Raw genomic sequence first — 22376 nt, forward strand, 5'->3', positions numbered from 1 at the left:
ATAGCGACCCCTCCTTGGGTTTCCAAGGCAGTATCACTACGGAAGTAGGATTGCCCAACCTTCCTTCCGAGGAGTGGCTGGTGGGTTTGAACCGTCAGCCTTCTGGTTAGCAGGCAAGTGACTTAGCCACTATGCTACCAGAGCTCCCTACAGTAAGAGTACACAGCTTCAAAAATTTTGCTATGTACAACTTCCTGATGAAAACCAAAACCAAACCCACTGCCACTAAATCTGTTCCAATTCACAGTAATGCCATAGGACAGAGTTGAACTGCCCCAAAGGGCTTCCAAGGCTGTAAATCTTTATGAAAGCAGACTGCCTCCTCATCTTTCTCCTTCAGAGCAGCTGGTGGGTTTAAACTGCTGACCTTCTGGTTTGCAGCTGAATGCCTTACCCACTGTGTCCCAGAGCTTTCCTGATAAAATAACCATTTAAAAAATTTCCAACTATAAACAACTTTGATACTGGCTTGCATGAGGCATCCTATGAAATATGTTGCCATATTTAATGTAATTTAAAGGTAAAGTTTTCAAAGTAATGATACATACTACAAAGGCTTATAGTTTTAAGTTAGAAACGATTTGTGAAATAACAGTAAGAGCTTCATAAAGATATTGTACATCTTGAATTTTAAAAACTTAAGTTGTAAATATGTATAAATGGTCAAAAGCAAGTTTAATAACTTATTATAAGTCAAAAGAAAAATAAGTAGGAAAACTGTGTTCCACAGTTAACAAAACTCGTCCAAATGATCAATAGGAAATAGAAGTGCTTACTGTTTCTTTTGCCATTCCTAAGTTATTTAAGTTTAAAAGAAATGTTCAAAAGAAAAAAGACTGTCTAAAGACTTCATCAAGACTATGTATAGAAAAGTCATCATCTCTCCCTTTATGAAGTAATTTGAGCTCTTAGTGTGATCTCTCTCAGCTGACTTCAGTCTCAAGGCCGATTTTATTTGGGTTCAACAGACAGAAATGAATTTAAATCCTACTAGTTGTATGACCTTGGACAAATGACAGAGTTCCAGCTTCTTCTTTTAAAAAATAAGAATAATAACACCAGTCTATCTTATCTCACATAATGTTATAAAGATCATAAATGAGATGAAATATGAATGATCTGAAAACTGAACAAAGCTGTAAAAATGTAAGATTATATTATTATAATAAATTCCACTGAATGGCCAAATATGCTTGGAGATTTTTTTTTCATGGTACTAAAATAAAACTAAGAAATTCCCAAATTTTATGATTATATTCATACAAAATTGCTATAATGTTTTACATAAAGCTTTAATAGCCACCCTTCTCCTAAATTTCTGAAACTGAGAACTACCAATTCTTCTAACTAGAGAGCAGTTAGCAGAAATCTGTAAATTAGTACTGTCCCAAAGGCAAATCTGCCATTGCAAACAGAGCTCATGTCATTTCTCCAAAGATATACAAATGGCCAATAAGCACATGGAAATACGTTCAACATCATTAGTTCATTGTTGTTGTTGTTGTTATGTGCCATCGAGTCAGACCTGACTCATAGTGACCCCTCCTTGGATTTCCGAGGCAGTATCACTATGGAAGTAGATTGCCCAACCTTCCTTCTAAGGAGTGGCTGGTGGGTTTGAACTGCCAGCCTTCTGGTTAGCAGTCAAGTGCCTTAGGCACTACACTACCAGAGCTCCTATTAGTTCATTGTTGTTGTTGTTATGTGCCGTGGAGTCGGCCCCGACTCATAGCGACCCCTCCTTGGGTTTCCACGGCAGTATCACTACGGAAGTAGGATTGCCCAACCTTCGGCTCGTTAGAGAAATACAAATCAAAACCACAGTAAGATACCACACTCACTAGGATGACTAACATAAAAAGACAGACCTTAACAAGTGTTAGCAAGGATGTGAAGAAATTTGAATCCTTACACAATGCTGATGGGAATGTAAAATGGTACAACTGCTGTGGAAAACAGTTTACCACTTCCTCAAAACATTATGCAGACATGAGACAAAGTATATGTGAACTGCTGTATGGAAAGTGAATTTGCTCTGTAAATCTTCACCCAAATCACAATTAAAAAAAAAAGAGAAAGACAAAAAATAGATTATAAGCTGGGGAGAGGGAGAGTGGGAAGTGACTGCTAATTGGTAAGGGGTTTTTTTTCGGGGTGGGGTGGGGGTGAGGGTGGGTAATGAAAGTATTCTGGAATTAGGTAAGGATGATAGTTGTGTAACCTTGTCAATATACTAAAATTCACTGAACTATGTTGTTGTTGTTTGCCGTTGAGTCAACCCCGACTCATAGCGACCCCTCCTTGGGTTTCCGAGGCAGTATCACTACGGAAGTAGGATTGCCCAACCTTCCTTCCGAGGAGTGGCTGGTGGGTTTGAACCGCCAGCCTTCTGGTGCGCGGTTAAGTGCTTTAAGCACTACGCTACCAGAGCTCAAGGGAGCTCTGGTAGCATAGTGCCTAAGGCACTTGACTGCTAACCAGAAGGCTGGCGGTTCAAACCCACCAGCCACTCCTCGGAAAGAAGATGGGACAATCTACTTCCGTAGTGATACTGCCTCGGAAACCCAAGGAGAGGTCACTATGAGTCGGGTCCAACTCAACGGCACATAACAACAACAACAACAACAACAATACACTTTAAAGAGGTGATTTTATGGTATGTGAATTATATCTCAATTTCTAAAAATAATAAAATAAAAAAATATACTCAAGGATTTTTAATTCCTTCTTCCACACCTATGACAGGTATCAGTAACCCATCACATCTGTTGCTTAAGCCTGACTTGGTTTCAGAACCCTTCTTGACACTGGATCCAATATGGCCAATTTGAAATGATCAGAGTTCACAAAGATGATGAAATCTACTTGGCAATTCTGGGCTAAATCAAAGTGGTTCTAAAACAAATTGCTAAGGTCAAATAAAAAGTTTTTTTGTTTGTTTGTTTTCTTTACCATAAACCAAGACAATGGCTGAGTCTGCAAGCATAACAGTCCAAGGTAAAAAGCTGTGCTCATTCTAATCCTGAATCTTTACATTATCAATACCATGCATCCAGTGACCCCAAAAGACAAGCGATGGATCCCTCAAAATAGTGTTCTCAGCAATCATCTGAAACATTCCTTACTTGTTCTTAAACTGACCCAATACTGGCCACATTCTTAACCTTCCTTCTGACTGGAAGCATCTTCTGTAAAATTGTTCTTCCACGCTAAGAACCTAGTTGGCCCAGGTTTCATTCATCAGCTGCCTCCTGATTTTGTCTTTGACCCCTTATTAGCTGTCTCCACTTTAGAGAGTAGAATGCCCCCTGCCACCAATTAAAATGTGGCACATTCTAGCCCACACTCCATTTTCTATCTCTACGCACTTCCATCTGTCGACCCCAAGTGGGAACTCACAGATTATAATGGTTAGGGTATGCTAGGCTACTACAAAAACCTCTCAGGGTCAACTAGTTATCTGGCTCCCACCCTTCATCCAGACCACTATTCCCACCGAGAATTTGGGAGTCCTCTGTGGGAATCTTATCTCTGTGGAATGTCTTTCTTATACAGTGGACAAACAACGGCCAGATGTTTTCATTAACTGCACCACAGGCTGAATGGCACCAAATACCACATACTAGACATTTTAAAGTGACCCTGTTTCTGAAGACAACAGCTTGCAATGGCAGTTTATAAGAATAAACTCTCGTCAGTTATTTTCATATGCATATCTTTCATCTGCAATTCAGACAAGAAGAAAAACCCCTCCCTGGCAAATCTCAATCCAAATGCTCCACCAAAACCAAAATATTAAATACATAGCAGTGAGACTATTTCTTTTGGTAACCTGTGCCCATATATTAGGATGATTATGCAGGGAGAACACAGTACATAATACTTAGTAATTCCCTAAGTATTTCAGTTAATGGAATATAACAGTTACAACTAGCATCTACTGAGTATCTATTATAAGTCAGGCTTTGTACTATTCCCTTGACATATCTTTTCTACAAAGCTACTTAATTCAAATGTCACTTCATTTCAATTAAATATATACCATGTGGAGCAGTATGTGCAAAAGCTTTTCAAAATCCTTAACAGATTAACTTAAATGGTAACTTTTAGTTTTTGAAGGGAGTAGAGGAACACTTATATTTCTAATTTAACCACCAGTATTTATTTTGTTAATAGCAAAAATAATAATGAATTATCAGACATAACATGGACATTCACAAAACAAACTCTGAGAGGAGGCTAAAGGGAATAAACTATTTGTTAGCAGATAAACTTCAATGACATTTTCACTGGTAAAGTCTGTTTGTACACTTTGTACTCTGACATTTCACTTGAACAAGCATTTCACAATCCTTGACCTCATCAGGGGGCTTAGAACATAGAATTTTTTCAGCTGAAAGGGTCTTAAGAGATCATTCAATCCTACTCCTTTCACAGATGAAGACTGGTCCAGAAGGGTTAAGCAGTCTGCCTAGGCTCACAGAAGTAGTACTGACAGAGCCTGAACTGGGATCCAGATCTCCTGATACCTAGCCCCACCACATTACTGTCAATTGTCTGAAGTAACTCTTTCCTGCTGACAGCATTTTCTTTTCCATAGTTAGTTCTACATTGTCCAACAAATTATAATTGTGTATGACAACTGTGATAGAAAACAAAGTTTTTCAAGACACAATTACTGTTCGTAAGGAAAGTAAAAATTTATCATTACTTGATGTCATCAAAACCAAATGACAAAATCAAATCAAACAAACATCTCTGTATCCATTAGGAATAGGAACCTGCTTAGGTGGGCCTAGACCTGCAATTAGAAGAGTATTAGTCAAATCTGTATGTACTGTTTACTTCCTTCTGGAATTACATGAACCTTCTCTAGCTCCTTATTAGTCTGCCGTTTCCTGTTGCACAATGGACAAACAATGGGCAGCCTGTCACCAATGTTTTCATTGGTTACACCACAGGCTGGCACTGATTACCACATACTGGACATTTTGAAGTGACCCTGCTTCCTTTGTTCAAACAATGTATCTAACTGTTTCAGTAAAGAAATAAATTTTCTTTGGTTCATCAAGAGAATTAAGAGATACTAGGGTCTCGGGAATTTGAATTACATCGCTTTGTTTTAATGAGCTGCCAACTTCCCCTTATGCCTTCTGAGCCTTACTTCTATGTCTAGGAGGGAAGGCAGGAAAGAAATCCCAAAACCTTTAAGCAATTTCAAAAACTTAAACATGTTAACCCCCCAAAAAAACCAAACCCACTGCCGCTGAGTCAATTCCAACCCTATAGGACAGAGGAGAAATGCCCCAGCACAGGGTTTCCAAGACTATAATCTTCATGGAAGCAGACTGCTGCATCTTTCTCCCATGGAGGAGCTATTTGAACCACCAATCTTTCGGTTAGCAGTCACGCTCTTAGCCACTGTGCCACCAGAACTCCTGAAACATGTTGAACTCTGGCAGATTACCCTTCCCAACCCCTGACTCCAAAAAGGGCTGGAAAGTGGCACTGAAAAATAGGAAAAGAAAAGGTCAATCAGAGATTTTAAAAAAAAAAACCAAACAAGTTTGAAGTAAGAATCTCAACTCTTCTTTCTTGCTTGGGAGAGCTTTCCCTAGACTTCATGACAGGCACACATAAACATCTTAGAAAATCCTCTGCCTCCTCAAGATGTCCCTCCCTGTTGTGCAACAGGCCTGGCATCCCGCTGTACTCGACGACTGACTAAGAGGGCCCTCTGGGCAATCACATTAGAGCAGCAGTGGGGATAAAGAAGCCCCTAAGTTTTCTGGATTGCATCTCTTTATCCACCTTAATTATTACAGTACTCTGACATACCAGTGAAAGACATTTTCAAAACAATGGTCTGGAGTGTGGCAAAGGTGCCCCAGAAGTAGGCAGAGCTAACATTTAAAGACTTAAATGTGTGGTCTCCAAGATTATTATTTTGTTTAATGGGGCTGCATCCTACAAGGATTGCTTTTGAATGAAACAGTATACTCGTGAAGCAATCAAAGAAACATTCTAAAGGAATACTGGATCAGGGGTAGTGTTTGGACTTTAGTTGAAGGAAAGGACCACGGAAGTAAAAAGCCTTTAGTTAAAAAATTGAAGGGAAAGCAAAAAGAACAGTACAGAAAAAAACGCATGGGCTTTGGAGTCTTGAGTATTGGTTACAGATAAAGGTTTGAGACACAGCTCTTCCATTTAAAATGGTATAACCTTAAACAAATTACTTTTCAAGTCTCTGAATCTCAGTTTCTTTATCTGTCAGCTGTCAATGATTATGTATATAAAATGCTTATTCTAGACTAGGCACATGGTAAACATGTAAAAAAAAGAAAAAATCGACAGCTAAAATACTATTACTACTACATTAGGGGAGGAGTTGGAGAAGCCATGTCAGCAGATGGAATGAGTGGAGGGTAAAGAAAATCTGGGAGCAAGGTCAGTATCTGGACCTCTCTTTCCACTGTCTAGGATTAAAAGGAAGTAAAGCAAGCATGACCTCAGTGACAAACGGAATGCTTTGAAACCTGAGCTAAGGTGACTAAACAATGGGAAACTATACGTGTTCTTAATTCCCGTGTTTATGCACCCAAACTATCTGTGAATGCAACTCTTTTTTGACTCTAAGTAGAGAACAGATCTTGAAGGTGGTGTGGAAGTGGTATTTTACAGCTAAAATCCTCCACCCTAGTCTGAAGAACCACAGATACCTGGGATGATGAGGATGTCCATGGTGGCAATATAGTGAAAATGACAATAATGTAACAATTTTGCTAAATCTAGCAATTGATGCCACAGACTGTGTGCTCCTAAACACTATGCTGGACAATCTCCCCTGACATGTGAGAGCCTGTTCTAGAGTCACAAGGCCCATATCACTACCCCTGTGGAGAACTGAGGTGACACCTTAATAACTACATCCAGCAAACATTTACTAAGCAGCAGAGAAAACTGAAGAGGGAGATTCCTCTGACCAAGGGAACCAGAAATACTTGATGTATAGGCTGTTGACATGTGAGCTGAGCCTTGGTGGGAGTACAGGAGTAATCAGCAAAAGTATAGAAGACATTTGAACAGGAAGGAGCACTGTAGAAGGCAAAGAGTATGAGTGGGAACCAGAAAGCAGTCTGAGTTTAGCAGATTTTGCAAAACACAGCTTTGACTAATATAATGTGAGATGGAAAGGCAGGTGAGTGACTGACTGATTCAGAAAATCTAAGTTTCAGCAAAGGTGAAAGAGAGAATTTGTAAACTTCCAGAAGGGAAAGGGAAGAGGCTGAGGTACCTTGGAATATAGGAAGAAACTATTACTAAAACTACACTGTAACTGTACCACTCATGTTCCTACTTCTACAGAATGCATGAGAACCTCCATCACCTCCTTGTCGGTCTTGCTGCCTTTGAAATACCTGATTTCTACTCCAAAAAAATAATCCTTTCATTTATATAACTCCTTAACACCCTGCAAAGCATTTACCATTCATTATACCATCTGATGGGAGCTGCAGATTGGCTGTCACTGTAACTTTATACATGGGCAATTTCTAGTAATGGTTTAAGGTGACCTTAGACAATTGGTAAGTACTCATGTGTAGAATGAGAACTGTGGAGTAATGCCAGGGTGTCAACTTAACCTTTACAATAATAAAGTATAGTTTGTCAGGATGGGTAAGAGAACATTCCCTTAAAATCTAGGGCCACGTCCTAGAGAAATCCTTTGGAAATCCTTGAGACCAAAGAGAATAAAATATGTTTTTAAAAGAGTATAGATGTGCAAGTGTCCTCCCAATAACATAGACAGCAAATGAGACTCCAGTTCAGAATGACCAGATAAGTATGACAATGAGCAGACTGTTAATAATGAATAGAATCTTGGGTACTGTGATTGCTACTGGCCAAAAAAATTGATAAATTTTAGGCACAGATAGAGTTATGAAGAGGAGAATTATGAGACTTGTTAGCACTTATCACCATCTTGGGAGCTCTGGTGGCGTAGTGCCAAAGGCATGTGACTGTTAACCAGAAGGCTGGCGGTTTAAACCTACCAGACTCCTCGGAAAGAAGATGGAGCAATCTACTTCTGTAGAGATACTGCCTCGAAACCCAAGGAGGGGTCGCTATGAGTCGGGTCCGACTCGATGGCAGTGAGTTTAGTTTTGGTGATTTTTATCACCACCTTACAAGATAAACACACATACTTCACTCCTATTTTGCTTAAGTTTATTGCACTTCATAGGTACCCTGTTTTTTAAAACACATTGAAGGTTTATGGCAACCTTGTGTCGAGCAAGTCTATCAGCACGATTTTTCCAACAACATGTATTCACTGTATGTCTCTTACGTTTTAGTAATTCTACAGTATTTCTCACTTTTTCATGATGCTATCACACACTTAATATCTGCAGTACAGTGTAAAGATAACTTTTATATACACTGGGAAACAAAAAATTCATGGGACCTGCTTCATTGTGGTCTTTGCTCTACTGCAGTGGTCTGGAACCAAACCCACAATATCTCCTAGGTACACCTGTATATCTTACTTTTTACCTTATTTACTATGTTTCTCCAGTGGAACATTAGGGCCATGAGTGAAGGGATTTTTGTCTGTTTTGTTCAGTAATATATCCCTAACATCTAACAGAGGCTGGCATTGAGCTCAATAAGTTAATAAATGAAATGGACGTGTAAATGCATATGCATAAAAAACTCAGAAGAGCATATTCTTATCTTGTTGGTTAAAAAAATCTGCAGGCAGGGAACCCTTATAAGGCTCACACATTTTGAGGAAAAAAGACAACAGAAGTATCTCCAACTTTGAGAGGAAAAAAAATTTCATGTTCCAGATAGAATTTTATAAAATACAGCAAAGTGGAAAGTATCAGGCTAAACAAAATAAACAAACAAGAAAAGCACTTATAATCTTATCTCCAAAGAGCAACTGTAATTAACTGAGTTTTCTTCTAATCATTTTTTAAGAGTATTTAATATAGTTGAAATCATACTGAATATATAATGCTATATGTTAGTCCTTTTTACTTAATATTAATAGTATAAATCTTTTCCTAGTATCATTTGGTTTTACATTGGCAGGAGGACTTGAAGTGAAATTTACTATGGAACTCTGCACAGACCTTCTGAATCTCACAGGATACAGATGCATTTTAATAATGTTAGTTCAAAGATGACATAGATGTTCAAAATGTAGCTCAAAATTTAGTACAACCTAGGGCACACATAAAGACTACACCTTCTGACCTATTTTGGTTATCTCTCAAATGCAACGGAAGTTTATTTCTTGCTCTTGTTCTAGGAGAATGTTCCTGGTTAGCAGGTGACTTTTCTCCATTGAGTAGTTTAGGGATTCAGGCTTCTCCCATCTTGTAATACTGTCATCCCCAAAGACCTCATTGATGGTAGCATATACTTGGCTGAAAGGGAAAGAGGATGTTGTTGTTGTTGTTAGGCTCTGCCGAGTCGTTTCCGACTCATAGCAACCCCATGCACAGCAGAACGAAACACCGCCTGATCCCACGCCAGCTCCACGATCCCTGCTATACTTGAGCCCATCATCATAGCCACTGTGTCAATCCATCTCGTTGAAGGCCTCCCCCTCTTTCGTCGACCCTCCACCCTACCAAGCATGACATCCTTCTCCAAGGAATGGTCCCTTCTGACAACATGACCAAAATAGGTGGTGAGACGAAGTCTGGCCATTCTCGCTTCCAAGGAGCATTTTGGGTGCACTTCCTCCAGGACAGATCTGTTAGTTCTTTTAGCAGTCCATGGTACTTTCAGCATTCTTTGCCAGCACCACAACTCAAAAGCATCAACTCCTCTTCGGTCTTCCTTATTCATTGTCCAGCTCTTACATGCATACGAGGCAACTGGAAATATTATGGCTTGTGTCAAGTGCACCTTAGTCCTCAAGGAGATATCCTTGCTCCTCAGCACTTGAAACAGTTCCTTCACGGTTGACTTTTCCAATGCTACACATTGTCTAATGTCCTGACTGCTGCTTCCATTGGCATCGATTGTAGAACCATGCAACATGAATTCTTTGACAACCTCAATCTTCTCTCCATTTATTGTGATGCTGCTCATTGGTCCAGTTGTGAGGATTTTTGTTTTCTTTATATTGAGACGTAATCCATACTGCAGACTGTATTCTTCAACCTTCATCAGTAAGTGCCTCAAGTCATCCTCACTTTCAGCAAGCCAAGTTGTATCGTCTACATATCTCAGGTTGTTAATGATTCTTCCTCCAATCCTGATACCACATTTTTCTTCATATAGTCCAGCTTCTCGGATTATTTGCTCAGCATATAGATTGAATAAGTGTGGGGAAAGGATACAACCCTGACGCACTCCCTTTCTGATTTTAAACCATGCAGTGTCCCCTTGTTCCGTTTGAATGACAGCCTTCTGGTCAAGGTACAGGTTCCTCATGAGTACAATCAAGTGCTCGGGAATTCCCATTCTTCTCAATGTTATCCATAATTTGTCATGATCCACACAATCAAATGCCTTTGCATAGTCAATAAAACACAAGTAGACATCTTTCTGGTATTCTCTGCCTTGAGCCAAGATCCATCTGACAACAGCTATGGTATCCCTTGTTCCACGTCCTCTTCTGAATCTGGCTTGCACCTCTGGAAGTTCTCTGTCAATATACTGCTGCAACCGTTTTTGAATTATCTTCAGTAAGATCTTACTTGCATGCGATATTAATGATATTGTTCTATAATTTCCACAATCTGTGGGATCACCTTTCTTTGGAATGGGTACAAATATGGGAGGTTCTTATGAACCAAACCTGTGTCACACATCACTTTGACCAGAACTCCCAAACCAGCAGAGAAGCAGAGTGTGCCATGGGAGGGATGGTTGATATCAGAATGCACAAGAAAGTTGGAGGGTGGTGGCATGTCTGACCCTCACTTCATAGGCATCAGCCTTGGGCTGTTGATGCCAATGGTGATTCTCTCTCCTCCTCTTGAAATTAGAGAAGGTCAGATAACACAGCACCCACATCCTTTTTGCACAATTAAATCTCTCGACCAGTAGAGTTGGAAACAATGGCACCCAGCTCAAAGACAGTGGCCAACCACGCTGTGCTGAATATGTGTTGCTCTCAACAGTTCGGGCAATAATTCAATCCCCTGTATCAGGTTCCGGAAAGAGCTTACTATACCTCTTTTGAGTCTCCCATTCCAGGGTTTGACTTCTAATTTTTCCTGTACTGGCTATCATTCTGGGAGCTCTGGTGGTGTAGTGCCTAAGGCATTTGATTGCTAACCAGAAGGCTGGTGGTTCAAACCCACCAGCCACTCCTCGGAATGAAGGTTGGGCAATCTACTTCCATAGTGATACCGCCTCAGAAACTGAAGGAGGGGTCGCTATGAGTTGGACCTGACTCAATGGCATTGACTTTGTTTTTTTGGTTTTTGGCTATCATTCCTGTATACTCACATTTTACAAATTTGGATCTGTTCCAGTTTCTGTGGGTTGGCCATTACTAGTTTGAACTGGTTCAAGCCATGTAAATAACTGGAGTTTGCGCATGCCTTGCCAAAAAACATAACCATACATTTTGAACAGGCAAGTAATAAACTAGATTTGGCCTTCTTCCAGGATTTTTGTCTTCTGGCAGGGCAGTGTTGGTATAAAGGAAGTATGAGGCTAGGTCCAAGGAAGCACTGTACAGAATATCTTACAGCTAGACAAGCCAGAATAAGCCCAATCTCCCATTTGTATTTCCTGACAGCCAAAGGACCATTTGTATTTCTTACAGAAAAGAAAGGTTATGCAAAGGACAAGAAAGGGCAAAACTATATTTGTTTTAAGGTCTCAACCTGAAATTTACATCAGAGCAATTTGTTAGACAGAAAAAAATACAAAGCTTTCTTGACATGCCTTGTTTCCATATTTCAGCAAAAAGAAGCCCAACATCTCAATGCTCTTATAGTTTTAAAATAAGTACTCACAACCCATTTTATAATTTGAGGTCAAGAACAGCAACTGGTACCAGAATATGTTTAAAAGCAACAACAGGAATCTAAGAATGTTGTCATTTAAAGCAACAGTCTCACCTGGCCACTGGCTCATGTTAACCAGGCTTTCGAGTGAATGCCGATTCCAGTTCAGATGCTGATTCTCTGTGCAGCACTGTGAGCAAATCATTTCACCTTGCTCAATCTATCCCCCACCCCCATGGGAGGAAACACAGTGCAGGAAGTGTTGTCAAACACTTGGAAAATGGTTCCATCTAGTCTTACACATTATAGTACTGTCAACAGAAATTCCTGCCCAGCTCTGTGTGCAAATGCATGCACGAATGGTAGCTCTCATGCATTCCTTCCAACACTGACTGAGTGAGTGCCTACAGTGTGAAAAGGAATAACTGAAAACGAAATGAAGGATTTCAAAGAAGGAGATCATAAATGGCATGGTAAAATGCACACGAGGACTGGCAATCAGGAAGACTCATCCTCTAGTACCATCCTGGTCATTAGTAGACTGACTTTGAACAAGTCCCAAGTAAACTCCAAGGACCTTGGTTTCTTTATTTGTGCAATGAAAGGGCTGAATTAGATAATATTAGGGTCTCTTTACAACCCTGCATAATCATGTGGCTTTGTAAGGATTTCAACTCTGTTCCTCTAAACCTTCCTTTGATGCTTCATGTTGGTTTATGCTAAAACAACATGCTTATCAATGTATCTAAGAATGAAAAACACATGGACTACCAGCATCAAATCATTAATTTAGCCTTAAGGCCTTTATACAAGCACACAATAACGGCAACAAAATAACCTAGTGGCTGTATCTTATTTAAAAAGGAATTCAGATCTAAGAAGATATTTATCCACTGATAGCAACTAGCTCTTATTGTTCGGTGCCACTGAGTTGGTTCCAACTCATACCAATCCTATGTACAAAAGAAGGAAACGCTGCTGGTCCTGGGCCATCCACAATTGCTGCTATGTTTGAGCCCACTACTGCAGACACTGTGTCAAGCCACCACATTGAGGGTATTCTTCTTTTTCACTGACCATCTACTTTTCCAACCAGGATGTCCTACTGGTCCTTCCTGATAACACGTCCAAAGTATGTAACATGAAGTCTCACTATCCTCACTTCTAAGGAGCATTCTGGCTGTACTTCTTCCAAAACATATTTGTTCACTCTTCTCCAATATTCTTTGCCAACACCCTAATTCAAAGGTATCAATTTTTCTTTGGTCCTACTTATTCATTGTCAAGCTTTCACATGCATATGAGGCAACTGAAAATACCACAGCTTGGGTCAGGCTTAGTCCTCAAAGTGACATCTTTGCTTTTTAATACTTTAGAGAGGTCTTTTGCCCAGTGCCATATCTCACTCATTTTTTGACTGCTGCTTCCATGGGCATTGATTGTGGATGCAAGTAAAACAAAATTCCTGACAACTTCAATCTTTTTCCATTTATCATGATGTTGCTTATGTTCCAATACTGATGCCACATTCTTCTTCATACAGTCCGGTTTCTTGTATTATTTGCTTAGCATGCAGACTGAGTAAGCATGATGCAAGGATACAACCCTGATGCACGCCCTTCCTGATTTTAAACTATGCAGTCCTTGTTCAGTTCAAACAAATGCCTCTTGATCTATACACAAGTTCCTCATGAGCACAATTAAGTGTTCTGGAATTCCCATTCTTTGCAACATTATCCATAATTTGTTATAATCCACACAGTTGAATGCCTTTGCATAGTCAATAAAACACAGGAAAACATTCTTCTGGTATTCTTTATCTTTAGCCAAGATCCATCTAACATCAGCAGTGATATTCATCCTTCCATGCCCTCTTCTGAAGCCAGCCAGAATTTGTGGCAGTTCCTTGTTAATGTACTACTACTACAACTGTTTTTGAATTATCTTCAGCAAAATTTTACTTGTGTGTAATACTAATTTTTGCATTCTGCTGGATCACCATTCTTTATATATATGGATATCCATATCCATATATGGATCACTTCCAGTCTGTCAGATAGGTAGCTATCTTCAAACTTTTTGGCATAGAAGAGTGAGCACACTGAGCACTGCAGCAACTAGAGTGGGGCAGAAACAGGATTCCCATTGAATGTCAATCCAGGTCAGTGACTAGAGAAGCTCCAAATGTCTTAATCATTACTTCGTGGGGTTGTATATTTGCCACCTGGCTTCCTCCCTCTCCCTGCTCCTCAGGCCCCAGGGAAAGCACACATGTGGGGAAGAAGCATGTTCCCTTCTCCTTTGCCTAGTTAACCTGAACTTCAATGATAGATGTGACCTAAAACTGCCAACTTCAGTGCTTAAATGATGACATATCACAGAAAATCACTGAAATGGTAAGTGATGTATCCACAGCCTAGACATAAAGGACTATCATTTGTCACCGCACAGTTTCCTATTTCCTATGAATTCCCCAGGCACCAGTTTGCTATCTACCAAGCAGAATAAACAATAAAGTACAAAAATTCCAAAAATCACATATTCATGGCATGAAAGAAATCATGCAGCACTTAAAGGAAACCAGAGTGGGCTTTAAACATTAGTTCTTTACCATACTTGGGTTGTGAAGGGCAGAGCTTAAAATGAGCCATTACTTTAGCTGCTACCAGTATCAAGAAACTTCCTTTGGACCAATTCATTGCAATAAAGGCAGGTCTTTCTCATTTAGTCAATATTTATATTTACAGGGATAACATGTGGTAACACTATAGTGCTTACGACATGACAGACAGGGTCCTAGTAACTTTACAGAGAGTAACTCATTTAACCCTCACAAAAACCTTTCTGAGGGAGACATTCTTCCAGTCACTATTTAACCAAAGAGGAAACTGAGGCTCAAAAAGATTAAGTAACTTGCCCAAGGTCACACAGCTAGTTAGAAGCAAGATTTGCCAAGATTTAAACCCAGGCAATGTGACTCTGGAATCTGCATTCAGAACCACTATGCCAAACCATCCACAAATACAAGTTTTCCTACCTCAGCTACATCCTTAATGACTTACAATGCTCACAACAGTGGTACACCCTTTCCTCATTTATCAACATGGTTCCATGTGAAAACTGGCATTATGCAAAAATGGAAAATGATCACATCAGATCACAAAATGGAGGATGACTACATCATTAAATTACATCATTGCTGTAATACATAATTACATCACTGTCAAATTACATCATTACATCACTGCCAAACCCAGCAGAATCACAGCCCAGCCAAGCTGATACATAACCTTAACCAACACAGTCAGTGCTAATCTTGCCTTGCACCTCAGCATTTGTTACTGTCAGACATACATTGTTAAGGCACAAAATAGTTGGGTAGTAGATTTTCTTACTATTGTCATAAATGCGACAATAACAAGACAGTCGGTAAGTGACAGCAGGTGTACTAGCAAATTACCATGACTGCTCTCAACAAATGATCTCTCTTTGTCTTCAGAGAACACAGTCCCCTCAGGTGTGACTGATCAAGTGCGTGTCCTCTTACAAACTTGCCTGCATGTTCTCTGTTCTCTCAAAATGAATCCTACACTCTCTCTCCTTCTAAGAACTTCACTCTAAGAATTCTCTTTCTTTCCTTTATCTTCCATCTTGTCTTCTGGCTCCTTCCCCTCAACCTATAAACATGTTTAAGTTTGCCCCTTGTAAAAAACAGAAGAACAAAAAATTCTCCTTGGATATTTACCCACTTTTAATCCCGTAATTCTAACCACTATCTCACTTTATGACCCTGGGCAAACTGCTCACTCTCTCTAATATCCTTCATTTTCTGCATCTAAATACCGAGGGCACTGGACCAGGATGGCTAAGATCCTTCCGATCCCAACATTCATTCAATGTTTCCTCACGCAGAGCAGATGCCTTTCAACAAGTTTATTAAAAGTCAGCTAGTTTCTATTGTCCTTGGAAGCCCCAGTGTCAAGTTGATCTTGCAACCAGCAACGCTCCCTCCTTCTCTCCATTCATTTCCCAAATCCTGGTTTTCCTTTAAGACTGAACTTAAAGCTCAACTGTTCCAGGATCTCCTGATGTGTAATTCTTCTGAACTCCAGTTATAAACCACAATTGGGCACTCTCCACCTCAACTGCCTTTTCTTTTATATCGCTCTTCTGTGTATCTTTGTTCCTTCATCTAGGCTAAGCTCTCAGATAGCAGGGCTATATCATTTTTCTCTGTAACCACCAAAAGATCTCACACCAAGTAGGTCTTCAACCCAAGGCTGGGTGGCTGACTGAGGGATCATCCTATAGCCACTAAGGAAACTAATGGTCAAAGTACATTACAATACACTGATTATGAAGGAAGTTGCCTCCATTTTTCTTCTCCCTTCTCACATACACACATTTGCAAAACATAAACTTTTCATTCAAGAGCATCGTCCAAATTTAACAACATGAAATCTTAGCTAACTCTTTAATTTTCTTTTATCTGAGCCAGAAATGGTTATAGCCATGTTTCCCTTTGATCCAAACTTAAGTGATCACTGGCACTGCAACTTTATGGGATTTGGTTTGTCTATGTTCTACACTTCCATTAATATATATTCTCCATGGTTTAGTCCCCTTACTTTTCAACACATATAGCATTATGTTACTTCCTCACATTTCTAACCAAATTTCCAGGAAACATCTGGAATAATATTAGAGTTCGTGTTTGATCAAAACTACATCCTCTGATGTATTCATTTGGAAGTGACTAATTCCAACCATTAGGTTTGAAGTGAACATAGATGGATGTGTATGTTTCAAGAGTTTGTTAACATTTAACAACAGAGACATTAAATCACCAATGAAAATCCTAACAGTGTTCACTTCCTCTGCCCTAAGAAAGCTACTGAGGTGCTGCTCAGTACTGTTGAGTACTGTTTTGTGTTTTGTAACAATCCTGGATAACAACTAACTATTCAAAGTGAATCCCAAAGTTCTTGAAACAGAATTTTAAATTCAGTTTAATTTTTTAAAATGAATGCTCCAGAACACTGTACATATTAGAATAACCTAGGACACAAATACTACTGCCCACCTTCCCCCATCCTCTTCCCACCCTCCTTCAAAGATTTTGATCTAATTGGTTTTGAATGAGACCTAGGCATCAGGATTTTCTTAAAAGCACCTCAGCTATACTTAATGAAATACCATTGTTAAGTATTTTAAATATGATAACAGTCCTGTGGTTGTGTTTAATGGAAAAACTGGTGAAATTCAAATAAGGTCTTAGTTGAGAGTATTGTACCAATGTTAATTACCTGGTTTTGATCACTGTACTAAGGTTATATAAGATGTTAACTTTAGTGGAAGCTGGCTGAGGGATAAACAGGGAGTCTGAATTATTTTTGTAATTTGTCCCTAACATTGATTTAAAGTAAAACTTTTTTAAAAAAAGAATCCTTTACTTTCAAAATCACATACTGAATTTTTATGAATAAAATGCGATGTCTGGGATTTACTAAAAATTAAGTCAGCTGGAGGGCAGTGAGTAGGGGGTATGGATGAAACAAGCATATTCACAAGCTGGTGACTGTAGTGGCAAATAATGAGTACATGAAGGTTCACTGTATTTGTCTACTTCAGTATATGTGTGATATATTGGAGGAAAAGGTATCCCAGACGATTCTAACACACAACCAGGGTCAAGAACTACTTCTCTGGAGTTTGAAAAAGTGGTTACATTTAGTGAGCGATTTAATCTTCATTCAACCCTTAAGGTCACTCACTACTATTACCCCCATTTTTGAAGTGAGGAAACTGAGATAAAAATAAAGTAACTTGCCCAAGCAAGTACGTTATGAACCAAGATTTAAACTCTAGTTTAGTCTAGATCTAGGGACTACTCTTTTCACCATTACATTTTACTGCTGGGAAAGAATCTTCCTGAAACAATGGAAACACATCAAGTCTTAGTTAGAAAATGACTACTTCCCATAAAACTAGCATCACTGGCTATTCTGCCCAGTAGAAACAGATTCAGGAGGCACAGGGAATCACAATGAGTCAGCAACGTTATTTTCCCCCAGTATGTTACCTCTTTGATTCTTTTAACCAAAGCATTCTGATCAAAAGCAACGGCCTCTGCACACTGATGCAGGTGATCCTGATATCGGAGGCAGAGCTGCAAGACCTGCTGAGAATCCAATTTCTCCAGTTTGGTATTTGTTGGGGAAGTCTGGCCACTCAACAGCCCTTCAAAGCAGAAAAAAAGAATGAAATCAAATGAAATAGAAACTACTGCTAATAAACCTGTAAATCAAGGGACAGTTTAATGAGTTTACTTTTGTTACATATTAATGACAATCATAGCAATGATGATTTATGAAGCGTCTATTTTATGCAAGGTACTTGGCAGAGTATTTCCTGTACATTACTTGTTGTGCTCATAACTGCCCTGGAAAGTAAGGTACTATTAGCCCCATTTTACAGATGAGGAAACCAAGACAGAGAGGTTAAGTAACTTCCCTAAAGTCACACAGCTAGTAAATGGTTTCACCAAGACAGAGTTCCTGATGTATCTTTTATATGACTCTATTTCAAGGTATCAGGAGCTCTGGTGGTATACTGCCTAAGGCATCTGACTGCTAACCATTAGGCTGGCAGTTCAAACACATCAGCCACTCCTCTGAAGGAAGACTGGGCAATCTACTTCCATAGAGATACCACCTCAGAAACGCAAGGAGGGGTTGCTATGAGTTGGACCTGACTTGATGGCAATGAGTTTGTTTTTGTTTTTTGTATTTCAAGGTATCAGGAATATACATCCCTTCCACACTGAACACTTTGGAAGATGTATTTATGTAATTTCTTTTAATCAATAAAATGGTTAAGCTAAAAAGCAAGAAAAAGGTAATAAACTGTACAAAGAAACCACTAGGAAATGAAAAGATTTAAAAAGCATATAGACTATCAGCTAATACACCAGAAACTTTCATTCTTTACATTTCAACATCAGTTTAGTTGTATAACTATTAAATCCCATTATATTTGCATAAGACATTGTATTTGCAAGTCCTTTCACATTAAAAGATCTTACTTTTCTTTAAGGTGTGTGGTGGTGGTGTTGTTATGTGCCGTCAAGTCGGATCCAACTCATAGTGACCCCCCTCCTTGGGTTTCTGAGGCAGTATCACTACAGAAGTAGATTGCCCCATCTTCCTTCCGAGGAATGGCTGGTACAGGATAATTATTAGCACTTTCAGAGAACAAAATCAAGTAAAGCGGCTAAATGACTTACCCAAGGTCTCACAGCAAAATTCTGACTAAAACTCAAGCCTACTGAGTTTTAGTTAAGTGCTTTTAGCCAAGCCAAGAGTTCTCAAACTTGTGTCAGGACACTTTACACTTTCAAAAATTATTGAGGACCCTCCCAAGAGCTTTTGTTTAGGTAGTTTTATCTATCATTATTCACCTCTTAGAAATTACCTGAGAAATTTTTAAAATATGTATTAAGTCATTTAAAACAACAATAATAAACTAATTATATATTTGCACACAAATCTATTTTAAGGGAAATAGCTGTATTTTCTAAAACAAAAAAGTGAGAAGAGTGGTATTTGTTTACATTTTTTGTAAGTCTTCTTAATATCTGGCTTAATAGAAATAAGTAGATTCTCGTATCTGCTTCTGCATTTAATCTGTGGCTATTTCACATGTCATGTGATCTCTGGAAAACTCCACGTACACTTGTAAAAGAATGAGAGTATTTGAAAATAATGTCTAAATATTATTATGGGCACAGTTTTGGCCTCATTGAGACTTCGTCACAGGAATCCTCACCACCACACTTTGGAGCTCTGGTGGCTCAGTGCATAAGGGCATTTGACTGCTAACCAGAAGGTTGGTGGTTCAAACCCACCAGCCACTCTGCAGAAAGAAAATGGGGGCAATCTACTTCCATAAAGATTTATTACCTCGGAAAACCAATGCAATGGAGGTCTCTATGAGTCAGAATTGACTCGATGGCAGTGGGATGTGAAGTCATGCTCTGTTCCATACAGAGCCAACAACAGAACATAAAGTACATGGACATGTGTATGACACTAGGGCACATTCTGGGCATGATCACAATGGATCCATGCATGTGAAAACTGGTCTTCCTCACTCTTGCTCCCCAACCAACATGTCAACTCCTCACTTGTTCTGAGATATTAGAATTTAGGCCAGTGTTCCTTTTCTCAGAAAACAGGCTGCCTGATGAACTACCCAGCTGGGTTGTCCCAGGGAATGTTCAGAAATGCTGGCAAATGTGCTCAGATCTCCATCTGGCTTGACAGAGAAGAGCGCACAATTAGAACTTGAGGTGCTGCTCCGTTCTTCCATATTCCACAGCCATCCCTAGTTCCCTCAGGTATTCTGGTATTCTACTGCTGAGCCCAACACAGAAGAGCATCTGTTAGTCCAACCGAACCTGCCTCCAGGTAGTATCGTCTGGTAAATCTTGTATTTGCAGAAATAGGGATTTTTCTTAATTGGAATTCCTACTGAAATCACTATGTTGTTGTTATTTGCCATCAAGTAGGCCCCGACTCATAGCGACACTCCTTGGGTTTCCGAGGCAGTATCACTATGGAAGTAGGATTGCCCAACCTTCCTTCCGAGGAGTGGCTGGTGGGTTTGAACCGCCAGTCTTCTGGTTAGCAGTTAGGCACTATGCTACCAGAGCTCCCAAAATCACTATAGGTTCACACAATTTTATGAAATAATACAGAGAGATTCAGTGAACTCTTTATCCAATCCCCCTAACTGGTAACATTTAGCAAAAACTACAATATAATATGACAACCAGGATACTACACTGATTCAATCCACTGATAACATTCAGATTACCTAGTTTCTCAGTTTCACTTATACTCATGTGTGTACATGTATGTAGCTCTATACAATTGTTTCACATGTAGGTTAATGTATCTACCACCATAGTCAGATACTGAATGTTCTATCACCTCAATACGCTCTTTTATTACCACATCCGCCTCTCTCATGCCATTCCTCATCCTTAACCCTTAGCAACCACTGATCTGTTCGCCATTTCTAAAATTTTGTTATTTCAAAATGTTATATAAATGGAATCCTACCATATGTAACTGTTAGGAACTGGCTTTTTTTTTCACCCAACATAATATCCTAGCAATTCATTTATGTCATAACATATAGCAACAGTCTGTTCCTTTTTATTTCTGAGTAGTATTGTGTGGTTATCTATGTACCACAGTTTAACCTTTCACCTGTTGAAGGACATCTGTGTGTGTGTGTGTGTGTGTGTGTAAGCAATCTCTAGCTATTACAAACAAAGTTGCTATGAACAGTCATATACAGGTTTCTGTGTAAACGTAAGCTTTCATTTCTCTGTGATAAATGCCCAAAGGTACAATGGCTGGGTCACGTGTTAATTGCATATTTAGATTTATAAGAAATTGCCAAACCATTTTCCAGAGTGCCTGTACCAAGAAAATGGGGATTCTTCAGGCCACTAAAATGTCCTAACACAACATGGACAACCTATCACTGATAAGGAATACAGCCCCAAAGATGCAGACTTCAAGGGAGGCTTTACCAAAAGTTTTTTGGCCATCAAGCAAAGACTGAAGGAGTAAAAAGGAAGGAGTATCATGAAAAGAGAAATCAATGATTTGCCATTAGTAGTTTGCCAGGATAATGAGACAAAAGCCATAAAAGAAACAAAAGAAATATTGATAAATTCAACAACACAAAAATCAATACTCTTCCTGGCAGCCCACATACACGTGAAGAAATGCTTGTGATTACTAGCCATTGTTATGTTGTTATGTGCCATCGAATTTGACTCGACTCATAGTGACCCCTCCTTGGGTTTCCGAGCCAGTATCACTACGGAAGTAGATTTGCCCCATCTTCCTTCCAGGGAGTGGCTGGTGGGTTTGAACTGCCAGCCTTCTGGTTAGCAGTCAAGTGCCCTACCCACTATGCTACCAGAGCTCCCATTAGAAAGATGCAAATCAAAACAATGAGGTATCATCTCACTCCAGTGATAACAGCAAAGTTCAACAGAACAGAAAACAACAAATGCTGGTGAGAGTGTGGAGAGACTGAAGCACTTACACACTGCTGGTGGGATTGTAAAATGGTACAACCACTGCAGAAAATGGTATGGCACATTCTTAAAAAGTTGGAAATAGAAATATCATTTGATCCAGCAATCCCATTACCAGGAATATATCCTAAAGAAGTGAGATCCGGAGCACGAATAGATTATTATGCACACCCACGCTCATCACAGCACTATTAACAATAGCAAAGAGATGGAAACAACCTAAATGCCCATCAACAGATTACTGGATAACCAAACTATGGTACATACACACA

At 39.4% G+C, this 22376-nt stretch overlaps 1 protein-coding gene across 1 annotated transcript in view; it reads right to left on the bottom strand.

Moving 5' to 3' along the window:
* Positions 1-22376, bottom strand: part of BORCS5 (BLOC-1 related complex subunit 5) — a 97121-nt gene that overhangs the window by 5170 nt on the left and 69575 nt on the right. The window contains exon 3 of the mRNA XM_007955012.2: positions 18067-18224. Within this exon, the coding sequence (XP_007953203.1) occupies positions 18067-18224 (158 nt within the window). The remainder of the gene's footprint in view (positions 1-18066; positions 18225-22376) is intronic.

The sequence above is a fragment of the Orycteropus afer genome, unplaced genomic scaffold, assembly GCF_000298275.1.
Source record: "Orycteropus afer afer isolate SDZICR_OR568_19922 unplaced genomic scaffold, OryAfe1.0 scaffold00488, whole genome shotgun sequence".
NCBI classification, from domain to species: Eukaryota; Metazoa; Chordata; class Mammalia; order Tubulidentata; family Orycteropodidae; genus Orycteropus; species Orycteropus afer.